General features: G+C 43.6%; 1 protein-coding gene across 3 annotated transcripts in view; it reads right to left on the bottom strand.

Annotated features, from left to right (window-relative positions):
- Positions 1-9,864: 9,864 nt before the first annotated feature.
- USP6NL (USP6 N-terminal like) overlaps positions 9,865-24,301 on the bottom strand; it is a 143,347-nt gene continuing 128,910 nt past the window's right edge. For all 3 annotated transcript variants that reach the window (XM_030836939.3, XM_060293314.1, XM_030836936.3), the window contains 2 exons: positions 22,613-22,765; positions 9,865-13,082 (listed from right to left, as the gene is read on the bottom strand). In XM_030836939.3, the coding sequence (XP_030692799.2) occupies positions 11,665-13,082; positions 22,613-22,765 (1,571 nt within the window). In that variant the 3' untranslated portion in view covers positions 9,865-11,664. The remainder of the gene's footprint in view (positions 13,083-22,612; positions 22,766-24,301) is intronic.

Raw genomic sequence — 24,301 nt, 5'->3', positions numbered from 1 at the left:
ACCAGCCTCAGACAATCAGGGTGTGGCTTCCAGTAGTGCTCTGGGCTCGGGGCTCCTGGCCTGTGACCACCTGCTGCTTTTCAGGGCTGCCCCAGGGACCTCTCTGATTTCCTGCCCCTTCTTCTTCCGCCAACTCCCCAGCTGAAAGAACAGGAAGGGAAGGAGCAGGACTGTTTAAGGGGAGGGCTTGGCAGTTTGAGGGCCTCTCCATGGAGGATGGGCACTTGCTGAGTTCCATTGCAAGCCCTGTCAGTCTCATTCTCGGCTAAAGCCTTTAAACGGTGACCCAAGCGGGAGGTATCTGCCCGGCCTCCCTCTCACCTCTTATCCCTACCGACCTGGGACATGCCCCCATCTTTAGGGGTCTTTACCCCTCTTCATCACCCTGTCTTACTTCAACGTGGCTCATTCTTACGTCCCAGGTGCCTGCGCATCAGTTCTAAAACCTTCTTCAGAGTCTGTCTGTCCTTAAGGCTTCAAAGCTCGTGTACATAGAACTTCCCTGGCCCTCCCAAACCTACGGTGAGTGACCCCCGACCCCACCCGATGCATGACCTTCAACACCACAATACTGTCTGCTTCAAGGCTGGCCTGATGGGGAGGCAGAAGCTGGAAAGTCAACCAAGGGCTATGTGAATACTGTTTGTAGCTTTGTTCACTGAGCAATAAATCAGACATCTTCCCATGTCAGTACATATCAGGCCATCTCCGTATTTTTAAAGGGTGAACAGTGTTAGCGTCCTTTTATATGGTTACACTCTAATTTAACCTATCCTCTGTTGACGGACATTCAGGCTATCTCCAGTTCTTCTTTATTACAAACAATGGTGAAACAAACATCCCTTTACATCCACATGCATTTCTGCTCTTGGAAGTGGTGTTGCTGTATGGATAACACAGCATGGGAAGTGGCACATTTGGGATGCATTTTCCTCCCACCAGCAGGGCACAGACATCCTTTTGGCCAACTGTTTGTCAATCATTGCTTCAATTTCAGTTCCTCTAGTTAGTGGAGATGGAGGATATGTTTAATCGCTTTGTACTTATCTGTACATTTTCTTTTACTATGCTTTGCCCATATTCCACTTGGGGGTACTTCACAAGTCTCAAGGCGAAAAACAAGCCCTTTAAATATAAATGATATTAGCCCTTTCCCTATACAAACATTTCTATTCATCATTTAACATTTATGGAGCAGCTCTGTCCCAGGCACTGTATTACACGTACATTACCTCAGTACATCTTCAGAGCGACCCTGCAGGGAAGGTCTCATTTTCTCTATTTTACTCAAGAGGCTGAGGTCCAGCAGGGTTAGTGGAAAAGCTAAGACTCATCTCCAAGTTTGCTGCAAGCCTGAGTTCCTTCCACACACCATTCAAACCCTCTAGATAGAAATGCCCTCACATGATTTTAAGGTGTCTCCAGATAGTAACAGAAGAGTGACATGGGAGCTAGAACAATAAAGACGTAGAGGTGGAAAGGGAAGGACGTCTCCTTTCTTCATGGTCCAAACACTTTGCTTGTTAAGAGAGGCAGGTCACTCATGGCTTCTCAACCAAGAGTTCAAGCCCAAGGCTCTGGCTTCTTGCAGTTTATTCCTATACAATTGCATCACATGGTTCAGTTCTGAGGCACAGGTTATAGAATCATGAAATATTGGACTGTGTGTTTAATTTTTTTAAAAAATCCTAATTCCTAGGCCCCAGCCAGGGAGATTCTAACTTATTGGTCTGGGGGGGACTGAGCATCAGTATTTCTGGCAGCTTCTCGAGTGACTCTCGTTCACAGCGCTGGTTGAGACCCGCTGTCCGAGGTCATCTCCACCACCCTGTCTAGCTCGAACACTCACGTTTTAGAGCTGAGAAAGTGCAGCCCAGAAAGGGAGCGTGACTTGCCCAAGCTCACCTGCTGACAAGAGGCAAGTTCAGGCTGCAGCGCAGCTGTGAGGGCTCCAGTCTACTCCAGCAAACTGCCGACGGCCAGGGCCGTCGGCATCCGCCTTTCCAAAGGTGCTCCTGCGAATGTATTATTCGTGGGTACAGACACGGTTGATAATGTACGACTGCCTCCACGTTAGCAACTTGAACTGTCTGTGCCATATTTGCTACTCTGCGTCCTCTGCTCCCAGGCTGTCCTGCGAGGGCCCCTCATCTCCCACGGCCATGAGCCGGTTTCCTCGGCCCATTACCGCACCGACTTCGCTGCCCGTACAATTCAAGCCGCATCATTTCTCACGAGCATCACCTTCGTGCTTGTCGTTATCACAGGGGCCCGAGCGCACTGGGTCCTCCTCCCTCCTGGTCCCTGCCACAGATGTGGGTCTTCATTTATGCTGGTAACAAAGAATGCCAGTCTTCCCCACACGACCGTCCACTCCGTAATGCCAGGGACCATCTGGTCTTTGCTCACCACTGTTTTCCTAGCACCCGACATGGTACCTGCACAAAGCAGACAAAGAGACCTGGGGTCGGGGCACCCTCCCCTTAGCGTCTGAGGCAGAGCCCTTTTCAAACTGTCCTTCCGACCCCCAGAGTTTGCAGATCAGAGAACCAAGGCCTGGGGAGGCCCAGTGACCTGCCTGGAGCCACCCCAGGGATCTTGGCAGAGCTGACAGCCGCATTCAAGCCTGGGCTTTCTGGGAGCCACGGTTCATCGCTGATTTGTGCTTAGCTTTCAGAGCAGTGAGCCTCTCCACCATCCGCGCACGGCGACTTCTAGATCACACCTCCTTAGTGCGCTGCACATGGCAGCAAAACTCAGAGAACTGCTCTCCAGAGTCAAGGATGTCCCTGGCGGGATATGAGAGCTTTCCTGACGCAGCCTGCTTTATCTTCAGATTATGCTGAGTTTCCTCCAAATTAAAGTGGAGACTCTGAACTACAGAAAGGTCAATCATTGGTGCTTTAATCCCCATGAATACAGAACGTAACAAACTGGAATAAAACCACAGGCTGGCTGGTAGAGGTCCCTGAGTGGTTGAATGGTCAGAACTACCCTCTAACTGGCATTATTTCCCCATGTAAATCCACCCCTCCCAGCCCCTCCCTCCACCCACCCTTCTCTGGAGAGACCGGCATCGCCGCCCATGGGTGCCAACCTGGCCGTGGCTCTAGGAGAGACAGCAGATGACGGCACCGACCCCCAAACTGTCAAACCCCAATTGTTTCTTCAGTCAAGGCAATGGGCCTTTGTGCTGCACTGAGGCCGCCGACCATTTCTTCCTTCCTGGGACCCCTGCCCCCCTAGCCAGGGCCCCTCCTCTCCCATCGCCCTGTGCCGTCCCTCCCCCAACGTGTCGTGTCGTGTCGTGTCGTGTGTGCCTCTGCGCTGCTCACGAGACTCTCAGCTCCATGAAGTCAGGGTCCACACCCTCCTAGTCTCTAACGCCCAGCTCCGTGGGGTCGTGTGACAACAGGTAACGTTCCACGTTACTACCGCGTGATGACGCTACACTGGATACTTTGCACAAGTCAACTCATTTAATCCTCACAACTCCATGAAGTAAGCGCTACAATCTCCATGCTACAGAGGGGGAAATGGATCACATCAGGTCCCCGAGGACACGGATGCTGTTGTCCTGCTACTTCACGATTTCCCAGAATCGACAACAGTGGCCTCCGTGGATGTCGACTTCAAACTCGAGTCAGTCTGACTCCGAAGCTCCGTCTTCAATCACCGGGCACGTGGGTACTGCGGAACCAGTCCAGGACTGCCTGTCTGAGTGCTTCACACCTTCTTCCCTGGGGCATCTCTTAACTGTCAGTGACCCCCCAGGCTCTCCCATCCTCAGCTCATCTTTTCCCGAGGCAGGTGCTCTCCTATGACTTGATCCTTACATGCCAGCAAGTCCAAATCTCCCTGGAATTCCCGGCTGCCCATCAGACAGCACAATCTGTCCGTCCCCTATTCCTCAGATTCTACACGTCAAAACAGAAGCCATTTCCTCACCAAGCCTCCACCTGCTCCGTCTCCTGAATTCTTTTCATCAGATTGTGACCCCACTATCCACACCACCGCCCAACCTGGGAACTGAAGAAATCAACCTTGAGCCTCCTCTCCCCTCAACAGTACAGAATGATGTGTAAGCACACAGGCTCTCAAGAACACAATTCTATTCACAAGAGCAAGGAAAATAAAACACTTAGGAATATTTTAACAAAATAAGTGTTAAGGCTAAAGCTACAAAACCTTGCTGAAATTAAAGATCAAAATGAATGAAAAATAAAAACCAAATGAAAAATAAATTAAAAGTCAAAATTAAAGGGTTTCCCTGGTGGCGCAGTGGTTGAGAGTCCGCCTGCCGATGCAGGGGACACGGGTTCGTGCCCCGATCTGGGAAGATCCCACATGCCGTGGAGCGGCTGGGCCCGTGAGCCATGGCCGCTGAGCCTGCACGTCCGGAGCCTGTGCTCCACAACGGGAGAGGCCACAACAGTGAGAGGCCCGCGTACCGCAAAAAAAAATAAAATAAAAAATAAAAATCAAAATTAAAGATCAAAATAAATAGTCTATGTTTATGGATCAAAAGACCCAACATTTTAAGATTCCCAAGTTGATCTATAGATTCAACAGGTTGTTGTTTTGGTCTGGTTTGGTTTTTGAAGAAACTAACGAGTTGATCCTAAAATTTATATAGAAATGCAAAGGACCCCAAATAGCCAAAACAACTTGAAAAAGAACAAAGTTGGAGGATGTACACTTCCTGATTTCAAAACTTAAAATAAATACTTATATATATGGTCAACTGATTTCTGTTAGAGGTGCCAAGGCAATTCAGCTGGGGAAAGCAGGCTTTTAAACACATGGTGCTGAGACCACTGAATACCCACGTAAACTTAGATCCTTACCTCACACCTTACACGGTAATAATTCAACACAGCTCACAGACCTAAGTGTAAGAGCTAAAACTATAACACTTCTGAAATCAGACATAGGAGAAAATCATTTGTGACCCTGAGTTAGGCAGAGAGATACAATACTAAAAGCATGATCCATAAAGAAGAAACCAATAAACTGAACTTCATTAAAATTAGAAACACTCACACTTCAAAAGACACCATTAAGAAACTGAAAAGACATGTCACAGACTGGGAGAAAATATTTGCAAATATGTCTTATAAAGGACTTGTATCCAGAGTATTTTAAGAACACTTACTTTTCAAAAATAAAACCCAATTAAACAAGTGAGCAAAAGATCTGAATAGACATTTCACCAAAGAATATACATGAATGATTCATAAAAAGATGAAAAGACGCTCAACATCATTTAGCCATTCGAGAAATGCAAATCAAAGCCACAATGAGATATCACTTCACACGCACTAGAACGGCTATAACCAAAAAATATAAAACAACAAGTATTGGTGAGGATGTGGAGAAATCAGAACCCTCAAACATTGCTGGTGGGAACGTAAATGGTACAGACACTTTGGAAGAGTGTGGGAGTTTCTTAAAAAGTTAAACACAAGCTTATCATAAAAACCAGCAATAGCACTGCTAAATACATATGCAAGGGAAGTGAAAACAAGGCCACACAAATACCTGTACACAAATGGTCACAGCACCATGTGAAAACAATCCAAATGTCTATCAACTGGTGACTGGATAAACAAAATGTGATATAGCCATACAACAAAATACTGTTCAGCAATAAAAAAGTAGTTACTAATACATGGACGAACCTCAAAAACATTAGGCTAAGTACAAAAGAAGCCAGATGCAAAAATCCCACATATTATCTGATTCCATTTATACGAAATGTCCAGAAATGGGAAATCAAAGAGATATAAGGTGGATTAGTGGTTGCCTGAGGCTGGGGGTGGGAATGGATATTGCAAATGGGGACAAGAGATCTTTTTGAGGTGACGGAAAGGTTCTAAAATTGGTCTGTTGTGATGGTTGCACAAGTCTGTAAATTTACCAAAAAATCACTGACGTGTACACTAAAATGGGTGAATTTTATGGTAGGTAAGTTATACCTCCTTAAAACTGTCGGTGGGGGGGAGGGACACACAGGCCCTAGATTCAGATTCAAGTCCAGGGTCTCTTACCTACCGTGTCACCTGGGGTAAGTTACTTCAACTCTTCGTGCCTTAGTTTTCTCATCTGTAAACTGGGAATTAGGGTCGTACACACTTCAGAGAGTTATTCTGAGAATTAAGTGAGTTAATACAGGTAAAATGCTTAGCACAGTGCCAGATGCACAGCAGGCATTCAGTAATGTTAGCTACTTTTCTTAATTATTGTGGTTATACTCAACCAATTATCAAGTTCTGCCAATTTTACTTAGTAAATAGTTCTCAAGTTCATCACCTTTTCTTCGTAACTTCTTCCCTGGCATTGAGCTCTGGACCACCTACCTTGTAGACAGAACACTTTCTGCAATTGTCCTAACTTCCCCCAGGCCTGCACCCCTGCATCCGCCTCCACAGGCCACAAAAGGCCCTCCAGGACCCGGTCTCTGCAGACCCTCCCACCCCATCCCACATGCACACCAAAGCGAGAAACTTCCCCACACGCACCACGCAGTTGCTCGTTCCATCCCCTCTGTACAAACGCCCCCTTCCCCTCCCTTTAGTCCATCTACTCTGAGAATCCTCCACACAGGCCCTCCCTCACCCTCTTGAGTTGGGCCCTTCTGTGCCCATAATAGTCACCTGTGCACGTCCCGCCCCCAACACTGAATTGAGACACAGATTACAAAATGTGCCTCTTATCTTGACGTGTGAACCTAGCACAATCCCAAGGCAACTAGTACACTGTAGGTGCTCAATAAAATGCTGAGCGGTCAAGTGGACGACCAGGATATGCAGCATCTTCTCAGCTTCTCACATGGGGAAAACGCACTTGGGCTTCCTGACAGCTTAAGCCTCTTTTTAGCCTGTCACTTACGGAAAGTGACAGAGGTTGTCCAGGAAAATGGAAATCCTCGTAAGGCTCTACCTATTTGGAAGAACTACTGTAAGACGTAATGAGAGAAAGTACCGGGTCAGGCCACCTTCAGCTGAAGCCACTGCTACTTTCCACAACTGCTAGTAGTTCCATAAGCATTTACAGAGATGGCCGGTAATGTTAGTCTTTCCAGTGGAAATTTTCTTAACTTACCTGAAATCAGTTTCTAATCTCTGAAACTGACCTGTTAAGAATTTTTGAGACAGCTCACAGTGGTAATACACAATCAATTTTTTAAAAAAATTTCCCCAGTTCTAACTAGCAGCAGGGGTCAAGATCCAGTCCTATGAAATCTAACATTTGTTCCTCTATTTTTCAGGGTTCTTATTGATAAAATGGTGGCAATTATGCTTAGATTTATGGAAACTGAAAATCCTTCTGAAAGTACAATTCATACATAAATGTTAAATGGAATCCTTTCTTCCTATTCTCAATACCTTAGGTCATTATAAAAGTAAAGTCTGACTTATTAAAACCATCTGGTCAGTAAGTGTTAATATCAATATTAGAAATGAAATTTAGGGCTTCCCTGGTGGTGCAGTGGTTGAGAGTCTGCCTGCCGATGCAGGGGACACGGGTTCGTGCCCCGGTCCGGGAAGATTCCACATGCCGCGGAGCGGCTAGGCCCGTGAGCCATGGCCACGGAGCCTGTGCCCTGCAATGGGAGAGGCCACAACAGTGAGAGGCCCGCATACCGCAAAAAAAAAAAGAAATGAAATTTAAAATCCATTAAAGGACAATTAAAACAAAGAAACAGACTGCCAAAACCATAGTCTCAATTAACCCACAATCAAATGCATACTAAAACAAAGGTGTGAATCTAAAAGATAACTGAGCGGGGATGAAGTGAGAGAAAGTGGCATGGACTTATATACACTACCAAATGTAAAATGGATAGCTGGTGGGAAACAGCCGCATAGCACAGGGAGATCAGCTGGCGCTTTGTGACCACCTAGAGGGGTGGGATAGGGAGGGTGGGAGGGAGATGCAAGAGGGAGAGGATATGGGGATGTATACGTATAGTTGATTCACTTTGTTATACAGCAGAAACTAACACACCATTGTAAAGCAATTATACTCCAATAAAGATGCTAATAAATAAATAAATAAAGATAACTGAGAATAGTATTTCCAGAAGATTAAGCTGTAGATCCTCTGTGAATAAATCCCTATTTGTGGAGATGGAATGCTTTTCTCTAATCATGAAAATGAAAAGAAAACGGATCTTAGCAAAGTATTGACTAGGCATCATTTTTGTGCTTATAGTATAACGAGCCCTGAGGGAGAGATCTGAAATGACAACAAATATAAAACTCCATGTTAAAGTGACACTGAGTATGACAAAAATTTAGTATAAGAATCCTCTTAAAATGAAAAAAAGTTCAAACAATCACATCACATCCTGTAAACAACCATTTTTCTTCTCCGGAAATGCCCCATTACCTGAATCTCTCTTCCTTCTTTTGAGAAACATTCTGTCATTGACAGTGAAGGGTATCGGGATCTGTTACCCCAAAATATGCCACTGGGCAATAAAAACGATTTTTGAGCTGAAGGCATCTGAGTTTCTGAAATCCCTTATCTGCCTAAAAGCAGAGCGCCACCCCCCCGCACCCCCAAAGAACACAACTCTCCTAAATCCCCTCCTGGGGCAACTCTATAACCTCCTCTTCTGGCGCCCCACCAGACCCCATCACAGACGATCATGTCTCCCACCTGCTCTCTTAAGGCCCATTTATTTTCCAGAAAGTCACCTGCTTTTCCGTAAGTGCCCTTTCTCCCCCTTACCACCCTCACCCCTGCCTTGACTAGGTTGGGTGGAGAGACCCCAAGCTAACCCTCCCTTTGAGTGACTGATAACCGGATACCACGTGAATGCAGGACGCACGTGTTAATGACCTTCCAGTTGCTTTTCTCCCGTTGGTCTGTCCTTTGTCAGTCCAATCTACAGGGCCTGGGTGGAGAACCTAGAGGGCAGAAGGAAGAAGAATTTTTTTTCCTCCCCTGCAATACCAGGGTGTCTGATTTGACAGCTATGGCTATCTCCCAGCTCTCAAAGCTATTTTAAAAATCCTGTAAGCAACATAAGCACCTGAAAGAGTCGAAGTTTTAAAACCCTTTGAGACACTGGGTCTAAGTTTCTTTAACTTTTCAAACTAAATATTAAAATATAACAACTATATCAAAGTGCTTACTGTGCTAGGCAAAACTGCTATGAAGAAAAGACTTAATAGTGGCAAAATAGTTACTCATGTACATGTAGTTAAAGCAAAATCGGTCTCTACACCATGAAGATCCTCCCCAAATGTTCTTTATAAATATACTTCGCCTACTCTATGAATGTTATTTCATATTTTATCCTTATTTCACCATTTATCTTTTATTAAAAGATAAATTTGAAAGAATAAAATTGTACGGTGGCAAAATGACTCTGAGTTATATTTTCCTACTTGAAAAACTAACAGATCTACATTTTCTAATGGGGGAAGACTGAAAATAATACCTTATCACTATTAACAATGGCTGATTAAATCAAATAAAGGGCAGGTGATGCGGTTCTAAATACAGAACTACTGGAAATTAGTAAAACATATACAACTGTGATACATATAAAGTCATGTAGGCAAATGCTACACAGTATCTGCTCAGTTAGAAAGGAACTAGCTTTAGAAAAATCAGAGATGCCATCTGAAAAAAGCACATAAAAGACACAAAACAAAATATACTTATTTAGCATGTTAAAAACAATCACATCAAAAGAAGTATACAGATAAAAAAAGTCATAGGTGACATAAGAAAATAGTGTGTGTGCATATATTTTTTGCATATATATATATATATATATATAAATCTACAGTATTTACCACTGTTGATATATATATATATTTTGGAACAGCTCTGATGCTGCTATCATAAACTAAATTGTACAGCTTGGTTTATTACAAGTCACAGAATCATGGTTTAAAATTGGAATTCACATCCCCAGCTACAATTTTATATACATTTATTTCTAAGCTTCCACATGATCTGAACCAGGAGCCCGGTGGATCGGAGTTTCCGCGCAGTGTTTGGCTGCTAATACACTGCATTTGTTTTGCCATTTAATAACATCATTACCAAGTTGATTAAAATTATATTAGGCTCATTATATACATAAAAATATTGTCACATTCCCTAGCTAAACAAATGTTACTCTCATTTTAAAAGACATACTTCTGTACCTTGAAAGCTTAAAGCCCCAACTTGCAACAAGAAGAACCATCAATGTTAGGTTTTCTATTCCCTATTGTTCAAATAGGATCAAAGTAATGTTGAAAACAAGCTCTCCAGTGAAACCCAAAGGCATACTTTCTTAGAGTGCCCAAAACTTGGTCAGTGTTTTGGTCATTGTAGTGTAACAGAAGATTTTGAAAGACATTGCTGATTTGTTACCATGAACCTGAATTTTTCACTGAAACAAACAACAACAAAAAAAGATTTTTGAAAGTATGAAAGTCACGCTATTTAAAAAAAAACAACAAAAAACCCACCCAAATCTGAGGTTCCTAGTAATAATTAGGATCATTTTTTACCATTTTACACAGCGATAATTTAGCGGCCTACGAGCAGCAATGTTCACCGACTACATTCTTTAAAGAAGAGGGCCAGGAAAAGATCATGCAAGTGCCACCCCGGGGCCCTTTGCGGGGAGACTCCACAGGAATTTAAGGGGCAGAAGGAAGAAGTAACCACATTGTTAATCTTGCTTTCAAATGAATGTAAAGGAATTTGTTCTGCTGCCCCGTGTGAGTGCTTGATGATCGGTAACTTGCAGCTTCTCCTGCTGGCATCCGCCGGAGGGCTGTGTGTACTTCCTGGGCATCTGGCAAGGAACACTCTGCTCTGAGCTTTGCGAGGGTCAGACCAGAAAAAAGGGCACAGACGCACGAAAGCTGATCTCTTGGTGAACACGGATACATTGCGCGCTGCACCTTTGGTCATAAAATTAAACTGCCCCGATTTTAAGCACCATTAAGTGGTTAGCCTTTCTCTCCAATGTCTTTCATCTTCAGATTGAAAACTGAATGAGCAATTGAACGAGAAAGCTGAGCATTCCGTGAGATGCTGAATTAAGCCAGGGCAAACCCTCAAGTCAGTTTAGGACCTGCGTTAAAAATATAAGGGGGAAAAAAAACATGACCAAAAGACAAGGTAGGGCAAAGAAGTAGAATAAATTATTCCATGGATCTAGATGAAAAGTAGTTGTTGTTTTTTTTTAACATTTCTTTAGTTCTGTGTTCAAACGTGTATGTGTAGATGCATATAGTATCTATTAAAAGACACGTACACTACACATAGCCTTAAAAATATCTATTCTACAGTTTTTCAGTGCTTTGTATCATTACTCAAAATAGAATGGACTAACAGAGTACAAATATTCAGATTTTGGAGAAAGATATAAATGAAACTGTGCGTGCATCCCTAAATACTATTGCTATGTTTCCAGGTTAAATTCTTTTTAACAGGTTCAGTGATGATGCAAGTTAAAAGCTCATCTTAAGCAGCATCTAGGTGGGGATGAAATCACTTCCATATATTCTTATTACCGACATACACGAGAACTGTGCGAGTTGTTCACAACTGTATAAAATACTGCTTTGGCAATTATCAACATAGCAATGTAGGTTTCATATGGTTTCTATTCTCTCGTCTGTAGCAAGTACAGATCAATTCTCACAGCAATACTGATTCCTGGATAGAGAGTCCATCCCGATTCCTGTAGTGATATACTGGAGGTGAGGGCCCTGAATACTGATACCCAGATGAACTGGCATCTTCCAGAGCTGGGGAAGTTCGATACCGCACCGGACTATCTACTGAAACTGCAGGGAGGGTGTGGTCCTGATAGGGGACGTGTTGAAAGGTGGGGTATTTGGGTAAATTGCTTAAGTGGCTACGGTTGGCATCACGAGTCCACGACTGTCCGTGCATCTCCGGTCTCAATGTGTAACCAACTTCCGACCATTTTCCGTTATTATCTGGCAAACATTCCACTGGAGGAAGGAGGAATTTCCCATTCTTTGGTGACCCTGAATTGCCCGAATATCCCGCAGCACCAATATCAACAGGGAGAACTTCTATTCGACTGGACGGCTGGACCAGAGGAGTTGCGCGGCTGTAAGATTTCTCTGGAGAAACATCAGTCGAAAGAGTAGAACCGTAAGGTCTCCGGGAAGGATTCACTGGTGTCCCGTGGGGAAACGGTGGAGACACAAAGCTGCTGTTAGCAGCAGGGATGCGCTTTGGAGAACTGCCCTGGTAAGTGGGGGGGTCACTGTAAGATGGGGGGTGTGCTGCCCCTCGATCCTCCCCGTCTAACTGGGATGGATATTTTGCATAACTCGGAGGCTGTAATTTAAATGTAAACGTGTTCGGGGCTCTGGATGGACTGGAGCTGGGCTCAGCGTGCCTCCTTGGGCTGTGAGGGTAGGCCGCGCCCCTGGGGCTCTGGGAGTGCGCCCTCTCCAGCGCCTGCTCCAGGGCCGCGCTGGCTCCATCCCCGGGTACGTTGTCATACTGCGAGGCTGTGGAGCCACGCTTCCCTTCGTCCGCATCCAGCACCTTCACCTTCTGCCTAACGCTGGGGGCCCACGGATCAGCGGAACCGGGGACGGTGACTCTCGCCGTGGGGTGTGCAGCCCGACTTCGGCCTTCAATGGCATACTTGGCGGTTTTCTCAATAGCTGAGATATCTGACGGCTTATTCCATTTGGGCACAAACTCCTTCCTGATGTGTGAAGTGGCGTTGCTATTCTGGTTAGCGGTTGCGTGGTTATACTGCCTGGAATTGTCCTGTGGACCCGATGGAAGTCTCCTTTGAAAATCCACCTCATCTTTAAGCTTTTTACTCTCCTCGTCCACCGACTTCCGCCGCAGCTGCCGCGCCCTCTCGGGGGTACCTGTTCTACTTTGATGGGGAGGGGAATGCTCGTGGGCTTTGTAAGGTGACGAGCCGCTCTCTCTCCTGCCGTCCAGATGCGGACTTGACCTGCCCACACTTCTCTGTCCGTTGCTCAGGTGACTGACGCCAGCTGACTGAGATTCAGGGGGAAGTTGTCCCAAAGGTTTCTTTGGAAATTCGTCCTCTTTACCTAAAGGGAAAGATCAATTCATAAGTGACATAAGTGCATGAATAAAGGGTATCAAATATAAGAACTATATCATGAATAACTGCTTACTTTTCATGTGTGCACTCAAGCACATGCATATACATACAGACACACAGAATTTTAGTGGCTTAGGAGAAGCATGTTTTAGAGAGATTCATACTAAGGCATACCAAAACTCAAAGTCTTATTATGCAATGTGCAGATGGGAAAATTTTATAACCTTATGAGTAAGGATCATACGATCGTGTAACATATGATTCTTATATTTTGTTAAGATAGTTACCTGCTTTACCATGAATGAGAAGCTGATATTCTCATTTCTATTCCTAAAACAATCCTGCAGGTCAGTAGTTCAGTGTCTCACCGTTACATTCCTTCCACTTAAGCATACCTCAACTAAAACAGTTTTGGAATCTCAGTAAAATGGTTCCTAACAACCTCAAGCAGGTTTGCCAAGTCTAAAAGTTAACTGATGACCAACTGTGGTCTCCAGTTATCCCCAAACAGCTTATTATTATTCTCTCAAGTACCTTCCACCATATAAAAAGAGACAGCATTCTCTATTTCCAAATTACTACTCTAAGAGGGTCCTACTTTAAATGCAAAAAAAAGGGAAAAAGAATAAAAAAGAAAGAGAAAATCATATTAGATACTTTTGGTTTTACATTTTAAATAACATGGGAAAATTAATGAGGACTTAAAGGAACATGCAATAACTTGGGCATTTTGTAAACAGTGTTTAAAATGATCCACAATATGGACTCCACTAAATACCATCCTGAAAAAAACAACAGACTCCACTTGTAAAAATTCCAAGGCTTAAGACGTATGTTTTTTATGTCTTCTATTACTACAAAACTGTATATTCTCACTTAAAAATAAGTCATTGCACTCTTCAAATGCTCCGCCACCCACCCACCTAACAAATGTTTCCTGAGGAAAGCCATGAGTCCACCAGCTGTGAGCAGGCGGACGCCGCCTCATTTTTATGTAGCTTACGGTCTAGGTGATGATAATTGTATTATTTATCCACATACCATAATTTTCTTTAAGATGTTAAAATAATTCAATGAGCTTTTCTTTGGGAGGGGAGGGAGTAGAGAATGATGGCAATGCGATATCCTTTAAATAGTTAAGCTACCAGAATAAGAATTATTGAGCTAAAGATACTTTATGCTTTTCTGATTCAGCGGTCTTGGCATAATCAACATGGTTCTTGCATCTTTCTATAATAAAGACGTTTTATGATATATGGACAGACTATTTTAAGCGATAACCCAAACTTGAAAATGCTTGTCATTGAGAAAAGCTTTGTTTATGAATGCTGCATGTAAAATAGTCTGGAGCATTCCAGTTCAGCCTGACTAGCCTCATATGAAATATCTGGAATTGAGGTGAGAAAGCTGACTCAAATGCAGCCCTAGTCCAGAATATTCACAAGTAGTCATTCAGCCTATCAGGTTAAAAACGAACAATAAGGGGCTTCCCTGGTTGCGCAGTGGTTGAGAGTCCGCCTGCCAGTGCGGGGGACGCGGGTTCGTGCCCCGGTCCGGGAGGATCCCGCATGCCACGGAGCGGCTGGGCCCGTGGGCCATGGCCACTGGGCCTGCGCGTCCGGAGCCTGTGCTCCACGGTGGGGGAGGCCACGGCAGTGAGAGGCCTGCGTACCGCAAAAAAATAAAAAAACAAAAAAACGAACAATAAAAATAAAATTAAAATCTATCTGGTGTCCCCCAAGTTTTTATCAGCTCTACAAGTAGCTATCCATTTAGTCCCAAGGAAACATATGAATTGCTTCTTTCCTGTAAGAAAATAACCGCAACAAACACAAATTATCTGGAAGATATGATAGAAAAACCGAATGCAGGAATTTTCTCTTCGCCTCCACTCTGACAACTCTCTAAGCGCACAACAGAGTAACTGGACTGGCCGATTGATATTCCATCAGATAATAACATCAGCCTTTTCAGGTTGGTGTGTAGAAAACCTGATGGAAAACATAACCATTAAAAAGAAAAGGAAAACAGTGGCTCCTGGAGAGAGTGCTAATTCATGCCTGCAAGACGCGCGTTACAGGGACAGACAGATCAGCTGTGGAGATCCTCACGCTGAGCCCTCCAAGCCGTCCCACGTTCCCACCACTCGATGGCTCCCGGCAGCCTGCAGAGAGCCGCCAACACTCTACTTCCCATGAAATCATTCTAAATGTTTCTAAAAATTCTCCACAGTGGTATTAAAAAAACAAAAAAAGAAGAACAGATTTCAAGCTGCCCGGCTGCTGCAGGTTGCACGCCTTCTCCCTAGAACACCGTCGATCAGCGGAAGCCTCACCTGCTTCTCTCGGCCCAGACCCTGCGTTGGGGTTTCAGTCTTTATCAATTCACAAGTCACGAAAACAGTTGCTTGAAATTAGGTTTTTCGAGGGTTAGCTATCTGCTATGGTTTGAATGTCCGTGTCCCCCTAAAATCCATGTTGAAACTCCCCAGCGTCACCTCCATGTAATGGTGTTTGGAGATGGGGTTTGGGAGGTAATCAGGTCACAGGGTGCAGTCTCGTGATGGGATTAGTGCTCACACCCTTTCCACAGTGGAGTAACGGACAGGGCCACCAAGAGAGGTGGGGTCTCCTGGGTTTTTCCTCCCCCCCCACCTTGGGGACTGCAGCCACGGGTCCCTCTGAGTTGTGGTCGACAGTGGGGTGAGGAGTGGCCCTGGCACAGCAGGAGGAATGCCCAGCTGGAGAGGCAGTAGTCAGACAGGGGGCTCTGGACCCTGCACGGGCAACCCACCTCCTTCTGCTGTCACGCCTGCCCAAATGCACCAGAGGGGGTGACATTGAAGAGGGAAGGAAAGGCCGGTACCTGATTAATGTGAGTGACGTGCTGGGCAGGGCCTGGCATGTGTAGCCCTGGGACAGAGCCACACGCCCTGTGTCCTCTGAAGTGGACGGGGCACCAGAGCAGGGGGTGAGTCACCAGAGAATAGACGTTTGCTTTTTCTCTTCCTCAGCAATGTCTGTGTCTAAAAACCACCTCCTTGTTATGAGCTGAATTGTGCCCCCTCAGAATACCTATGTTGAAGCCCTAACACCTCGAACCTCAGAAGGTGATTGCATTTGGAGATAAGGCCTTTACAGAGGGGACTAAGGTTAAATGAGGTCAGCGGAGTGGGCCTCTCATCCAACATGACAGGTGACCGTATAAGAAGAGGCGATGTGGACAGAGACACACACAGAGGGAGGACCACGTGAAGACACAGTGAGAAGCCAAGCGGAGAAGAAACCAACCCTGCCCTCACCTTGATCTTGGACTTCCAGCCTCCAGAATCATGAGAAAATCAATTCCGTTGTTTGAGCCACTGTCTGTGGCGCTTTTGTTGTAGCAGCGCGCACGGACTAAGACACTACCCTTCGGTCTACATCCTAAACCTCAAAACTGATTTGCTTTTACTAAACACAAATTTTATGGATTGCTTTTCCTGTTAGTGAAAAGTCACATATTTCATTATTTATGATCATCTGCTTTTATGGTTCTAGGACATTTTCAATGTCAACAATGTAATGAAACCAACTACAGTAATTAAAACTTATTTTAGGGGCTTCCCTGGTGGCGCAGTGGTTGGGAGTTCGCCTGCTGATGCAGGGGACATGGGTTCGTGCCCCGGTCCGGGAAGATCCCACGTGCCGCGGAGCGGCTGGGCCCGTGAGCCATGGCCGCTGAGCCTGTGCGTCCGGAGCCTGTGCTCCACAACGGGAGAGGCCACAACAGTGAGAGGCCTGCGTACCGAAAAAAAAAAAAAAAAATTTTACAAAACCAGGTCAAAAAGACAACTGAACACAATAAGTGTGGAGGGTGGACACAGGCAGTAACAGACCCACAGGGGTAACTCGAGTTCCGTTACTTCACAGATTCTTGTGATTTCCTATGGAAACGCAGACATTCAGTTGTAGCTACTTACTGATGCTGATAAAGATAAAGGGCATCTTTGTAAGTGTGGTACCCAGAATTTAAGCAATATTCTAGGTTTGGAGTAACTGAAATGCAGTACAGTGGGGTTTAATAAGGGACTGATGCAATGGAAGAAACTTTTAAAGAACACTTTACAGTGGTGGTGGGAGAGAGAACGTGACGGGGAAGAGGTACTAGGGGAGAAAACTGAACATCACGTCCTGTTCCTGTATTCTATTGTCCATAGACTTCCATCCTGAAATCCTCTGGATACATAAAAGGCCCGTATCAGTAAAGACTAATAGGACACAGGGTAAAAGGCAGGATTACAAAAATAAGGCACATATTTCTCAGGAGAAGGAATAAAAAAGTGAGAAGGAAGTAATGGACTGAGGTGGTAATTTCATGCCTGAAACAAAATGGAAAGGTACGTGTCATCCATACAAGGGAGTTTTAATTTTTCAATATAATGGGTAAGAAAAGTACTCACCTTACACTTAACACTACTTTATATTCAAGTCAATACACGAATTTCTCTAAGGAAGAGACATTAATATTCTATGCATCTACACATTATATTAGAATTAAAAGAAAATTTTAGCATGTTCCATTTACTTAATGGTCAAGAGGCCAAAATCCACACCAGGAAAAAAAAAATCTGTGACTGTTCTAAAATATCAAAAAAGCAGCTTCTTAAAGTTCTTTCATGGTAGCCCATAATACATTTCCCTTTCACATTAGCAGAAGATAACCTACTTAAAGTGCAGTCCTACTTATTTTGCAGACCTTCCTATAGCATCTAAAATATTAACAGAATTACAGGTAAGGTTTTGACAAAATGTCCACTCATTCAAATGTAATTAATCTGAATTAGAGTAACGATATACCATTCAAATAGTACCAAAACATAACGGTTATAAATACCCAAGATCTACGTAGCTATGAAACTAGATATAGCAGGGTTTGGAGAAAAAAAAAAAAATCCAGTGCAGACAAAAGGACATTGCGTCTAATTAATTTCTGAATGTCAATCTCTCACTAGGAACTAGGATTCTGTAAGAGGTGCATGGTGAATACCTCGACTGTACAAAGACATTTAGAGGATATGGCCTCTTTGCCCCCATAAAGATTATCAATAAGCATGGAAGAAAGGAAAGTAATTTGAAAAAGGCAGTAGACAAGGATATAAGAAGGAGCTTTCTAAAATGGAAGTGCTTAAGAAACCTAATTCCTCCCAATTTTAAGGACAGTAATGCAAGTTAGGCAAGGAGGCCTTGCTTGGTAAGGGTAAGCTTATTCCCTGGTGCCAGGGCCGGGCTGCAGTGCTGGGAACAGTGCCAGGCTACACCTACTGTCCATAGTGACCTGGGACCGGGGAGCAGGGTAGGGCCACCAGCAGTTGCTGACTGGTGACACACGGACTCTGCCACGTCCAGTTTATTCCTGTAAGTGACCCAACCCCTCTGAACAGCGCAGCTCCTCAGTGATTCAAGAGCGAGCAAATGTGCACTTGCTGTTGGCATCTCTAAGGGTCCTCAGGGCCACCGTGACCATCGGAAGGGCTGTCTCTCAAGAGGAGTGAGAAGAGGGTGGGAAGGAGGGACCAGAGGGGAAAAGAGGGGAAAAGAGAGAAAGAGGGGGGAGGAGGAGGGGAGGGAGAGGACGGGAGACAGAAGGGAGGAGTGTGGAGGGCAGCAGGGCCGGGGGCGGGGGGGGGGCCCACGGTGGAGCATCGCCCCACCCCCACCCCCGGAGGCCGCTGGGGCCCGTGTGTCTGAGCAGGGACCTGCTCCTGTTTCTCAAAAACTGAGCAAGGCTGAGTCTCGGCAACCACAGCACCAAAACCCAAGGGCCCTGCGCCTGGGGGAGCTGACCTCTGTGTGTAAGTACAAAATCAAGAAAAAGTCTACCCAACCTCGTTGCAAGGCGATTCTTCCGTGAAGATTAGTTATTCAACTTTCCCTAAGCTGAAGCCATACTAGGCAGACCCTCCAAGAAGTACATATGCCATCGTCATATTTTCATATGCTAATGAATATCCCTTGCCCTTTCCCACAAAAGTAGGTCCAAATAAGCATTAAACATTCTTGTACAATCTCTTCATAGATTCACCTTACCTTCCTCGAACTACCTGTCCCCCAAAACACACACCGCTATACTTGGCCTTTGTTTGGTTTAAGTATTTCCCTTCACCCCTAAGCAACTGAGTGTAACTAAAAGATTCAAGCATAACTGATGTCAAAAGAGATAGCTATAAACAGGCAATAAGTACTAATATTTATTATGCACATTTTCCCCTGAAAACCAGGAGTTTAAATGATATTTTTCACTAGCATTCCATTATGTGAATGGTGAGTATTTTTATGCCAGTGCCAACAATTAGACTACTCTGCTCAAAAAAAAAAAAAAAGGAACTACAGCTTGATATATTTCAGGATAAACGCAAAAATGCTTATTATTTTTTCTTAAATAACTTTTTTCCTTGAAAAAAAAAAAAAAAGAAAGAAAAGCCACCGAAAAGAATACTCCTAAGCATCCCTAAAGAAATACGGGAGAGTCTCAAGCCCCTCTGGGCTGGTCCATCTCTGATCTTACTCAGGTCTCTGTCACCACCCAGTGGACACCACACGCAACTACAAGTCTCACAGACTGCCTCCGAAGACCTGAGCAGCTTTCTTCGCCCAATGATACGTAATTACAGGAAAGTGCTCTCAATGCTCTTCCCTGTGAGTAACTTTCTACTTTTAAACTTCAGCAACAGAATACATGTACTCTGACTGTTCTAACAGTTTTCAGTGATAAATGGTGGGGACCACTGTCAGGAAAATTCTTCTGGGACAGAATCATCTTATTCCTTTTTCCAGATTAAATATTAAGTCCATTTGAGGTTTCAAATATTGTCACAAAATTACTGATTTCAAATTTATATCTGAAAAACAGAGCAGTTTCATTTCTGTTTAATGTACTATAAGCCAGAAGAATATACAATTCAAACACTATTACAGCTTTCAACAAGGTGATCAAAAGAAATACAGTATGCTTTCAAAATTACAGCTATGATAGTTTCAAAAAATCCAAAAAACTTATTGTAGTTAGGCTCATAGGCTGGACTTCCTTTCTAGCAGATTAAACTTGAAAGATAAGGGAAGCTGAAAGGACATAATTATTTAACACATTTATTTTTATAAACCTATTTTAATGCCACATAAATTAAATAGATCTTTGTGAAATAATTTTTAAAACCTGTACTGTGTGTTTCCTAGGGTTTCAAGTCACAAACACAGTACAAACTGCTGTGCATGTGTAACATCAGTTTCCACTATACAAACAAATAGAAGTGAAAACGCACTCAAACCCTCAAAACTTGAGACAGAACACATAACTAAACTGACTTGTCTGTGTGTGCAATCGAGATACAGAAAGATTCCATCACCTCCAAAAACTGCCTCCCACTAACCTTTTGTAGACGATAGGTTTTTATATCCTAAAAAATACATTATAGCTTCATTTGTTCATTAAAAAATATCGATTGAATGCCTACTCTATGCCAGGCACTGCCCTAGGTGCTGGAGACACGAAGACACGGTCACGGTCCTCCAGGAACTTACTGTCTAGTGCAGACATCAAACTAACTGGCACGGGGGTGACGCCCAGCGAGTGTGGGGACAGATGCACACACGGGGCACGCACGTTTCCAGCACAAGATACCGGTGACCAAACTCTGCGGCTTTGGGGAGGTGGGGGACTGGCCGAGTCTTCAGGAAGGAGACAAGGCTTAAGCCAAGCCCTGTGCACTCAGCAGGGTGGACCAGGTCAGAGGCCCGGGTGGTGCGGAGCCCCCTCACCACGTTCCCCCTTAACCGCCAGCATGAGCAGAGCAACATCAACCAGTGTTCCCGTTGTTATTTATCCACCCCTCTCCTTTTATCCCCACACTACTCTCCATCCCCTTTCTACCATTTCCTAGTAAAAGATCTTACGAACGACTGCTACCAGGTTTCCTCATGTGTAAAATGAGGACCAGTACTTTTTCTTAGAGTTATTTTAAGGATTAAATGAGACAGTGCGTGTGGTATGTGGCAGACAGCAAGCATTCAATACATACTAGCTGCTAGTTAGATGCTAAATCATCCCATTCCATTACACAGGTTTTGAGATTTTATTCTCGTGTTCCAATAGTTCTATTACATGCATATATTTTTTTCTTTATGTGTCTTTTACTAAAACTTGTCTTAAACTCTTTTTAAAAGTAGGCAAGACATTTAAAAATAAATGTTGAAATAGCAAGAATATAGTTAATAACTGCTGTTCCAAATGCATTCCCTGCTACAGGAAAGAATTAGTAGAAAAGGGACATCATCACACTGCACCAGGGAAGGGTGACCTTCCAGAGCACAGGTGATGGTCTCACAGGGCCCAGGCCCACACTCCATTATTGCTGTGACGGCTTGTTTTCTAGTGAATCCTGAAGACCCAGAACAAACCTCGAAGAACACGGATTAGACCCCTTGCAATTAAATAACTAAAAGCAGAGCATCTCGGTTTTTAGCAAAGGTGTGCTCTTCAAACTTCTTTCTACTGTGCTCTCTCCACATTTTCTTTTTTTCTGTTCCACTCACCCGGTATCACCCTCCAACCATCTTCCCCCATTTATCCTGTTTCTAGCTCTATTATGACCCTATTCACACTCTATTATTGTGTAAATTCTGTCTCTCCTCTCTGCACCCTGAGAGCAAGAAGCACGTCATTCTTTCCAGTTAAATCCCCAACAGAGCACCTAGCAGAAAACCTAACAGGTGGTCCTGGAAGATGTTTTGAAATAAATGAATAAAACGTATTATTTAGGGCTTCCCTGGTGGCACAGTGGTTGGGACTCCGCCTGCCAATGCAGGGGACACGGGCTCGTGCCCCAGTCCGGGGGGATCCCGCGTGCAGCGGAGCAGCTGGGCCCGTGAGCCATGGCCGCTGGGCCTGCGCATCCGGAGCCTGTGCTCCGCGACGGGAGAGGCCACGGCAGTGAGAGGCCCGCGTACCAAAAAAAAAAAAAAAAAAATATATATATATATATATATATATATATATATACTGCAACATACTGCCAAGAGCCCTGGATCAGCAGTCAGGAAACTCTGACTCTAGTGGCAGCAGTAATGCTGTGTCTGCAGGTTCTGCAGCTTCAGAGTTAGCATTTTAGTATCAGTTTCCTCTTCTAGAAAATGGGACTTTTACTTGCTCTGTTACTGCGTATGGTTCCACAAAACGAGATGACGATAGTAAAAAGCGCTTACTGTTATGGTAGCTTAAAGCACCATGGTCACTTCTGTTGAAATAACATCATTTGTATATCAAACTTCCTAAATTAAGTAGGGACTCTATTAGGAGAGGCAGATTTAATTAATATGTTTATTCAATTTTTCTTAAAATCGAAGATTTTAAGAAATCTGATTTACATGATGTCATCACAAGTATGCTGCTGTTTTCAAACAGAAATGGCCCATGTTAACTGCACCGTGTCTTCCAATCTTAATTGTAAGTTACACATGAAGAGTCTGGCTATTTCCTTACCAGGTTCTGGAAGGTCTAACTTTGCCCGCTTTAGTTCTACCATAGAAATCTGGAGCTGCTCTATTACAAAGTCGTCTTCGAAGAAAAAATCCTTTGCCAAGGTCTCCTGAAGAAATTCCACAAGTTCTTCCATAGACAATTTCATAAGATGTTCTGAGAAAGGAGGAAAAGGTAAACAACAGCTACTTTAGGTTGAGAATATAATGTATTCTATTGTGATGTATGTTTTTAAAAGGGCACAGCATACAATTTATACATGGCCTTGTGAATTTCACCGAAACTGAGTAAGACGAACATCTTTTCTGATATTAAAGCAGTCACAGAGAAAAGCAGGTACCCCTGGGGGCTTGGGGAGAGGCGAATGCTGCTAAATATGTTCTCGTTGGTGTAAGAATAACCGGACCTGGGTATTAATATTCTCCCAGAGCCACCCAGGATGACATGTGCGCTTTCTGTTTCACTGATATGGAGCTCCAACTGTTATAGGCACATCCACTTCTAGGTCTGTATTTTAACTGTCTCAGAATTTCTCAAAAATCTGGATTATTAATTTTATTTGTATTTCTACTTATGAAAAAATTCAAATTACAGATACAAAGCAGAAAGTAAAAATCAGCTAAAATCCACTAGCCAATGACCTACAAGCAGATGTATGTACATGTGTATCAATTTACAAAAATAAATGATACTCTCCATGTTATTCACCTCCTTGTTTTTCCCCCACTCGATGGCGTACATCACTGATACCTCTCACTTCAACAAACATTTTATACCACCATCATTAACTATATAAGAGTCCATTGTATTGTACACTCTATACTTTACTTAATTGGTCTTCTAATATTGGGCATTTAGGTGGCTTCTAATTTTTTTTTACTGTTTAAAATCACTGTGTGATTTTTTTTTTTTTTTTTTTTTTAGTAACAATGTCTCTAAATATTGGTAAGGCCATCAGGGAAAAAAAACAAGAAAAAAATCTTACGAGCTTCAGCTAACTATTGGTCCAGTTTTTGAAGGTTTATATGGTGAAGGAACTTCATGTAAGTCCTTGAGCTGTGTCTTCCTAACAAGAAAAAATACACAGCAGCAGACAAAGGTTTTCCACAGCTTATTTAATCTAATGACATGGTAGGATATAAACTAACTGTTATGCTTAAAGTTTATTTACAAAAGGTAGAGAAAATTTTTACTTGTCAAAGTTAAGTAAGAGTCTGAAGTAAAACATAATTTAAGAGGAGGAAGAGAGCTACAGGGAAATATAACATCATGTTTTTACTTTCTCACTGCTTAGGGAACATTAAACTAATGTTTAAACTAACTAATGTAAACTAATGATGTTTAGTATACTAAGAGTATACTTTTGCTCTACATTTTTGTCAGTTCATAATCCAGGAAGAGAGAAAAGAAGTAAAGGGGGTGAGAGGAGAGACTGATTGATTTCCTGTGGTTATGATAGACCCCGAGTCTTGGGAGATAATTCATTGCCAAATTGTTTCATCTTGGTGTTGTGGTTTGCGTGTTGGGGGAGGGAGGGAAATGGACCACAACACTTCTGAATCCTCTTCTTTCAGAGTAAACTATACAGTCGTGATTTCAAAGTTTCATTCCAACCTAGAATTTGGATAATCTGGTGCTCCTGAAGGCCACGCTTCTCAAGTAAGCAATCTCATATCAAAGCACCTAACACAT

This window comes from Globicephala melas, chromosome 2 (assembly GCF_963455315.2).
Source record: "Globicephala melas chromosome 2, mGloMel1.2, whole genome shotgun sequence".
In the NCBI taxonomy this organism is placed as follows: Eukaryota; Metazoa; Chordata; class Mammalia; order Artiodactyla; family Delphinidae; genus Globicephala; species Globicephala melas.
Note: the sequence above shows the minus strand (reverse complement) of the source record. Positions and strands in the feature narration are given on the sequence as shown.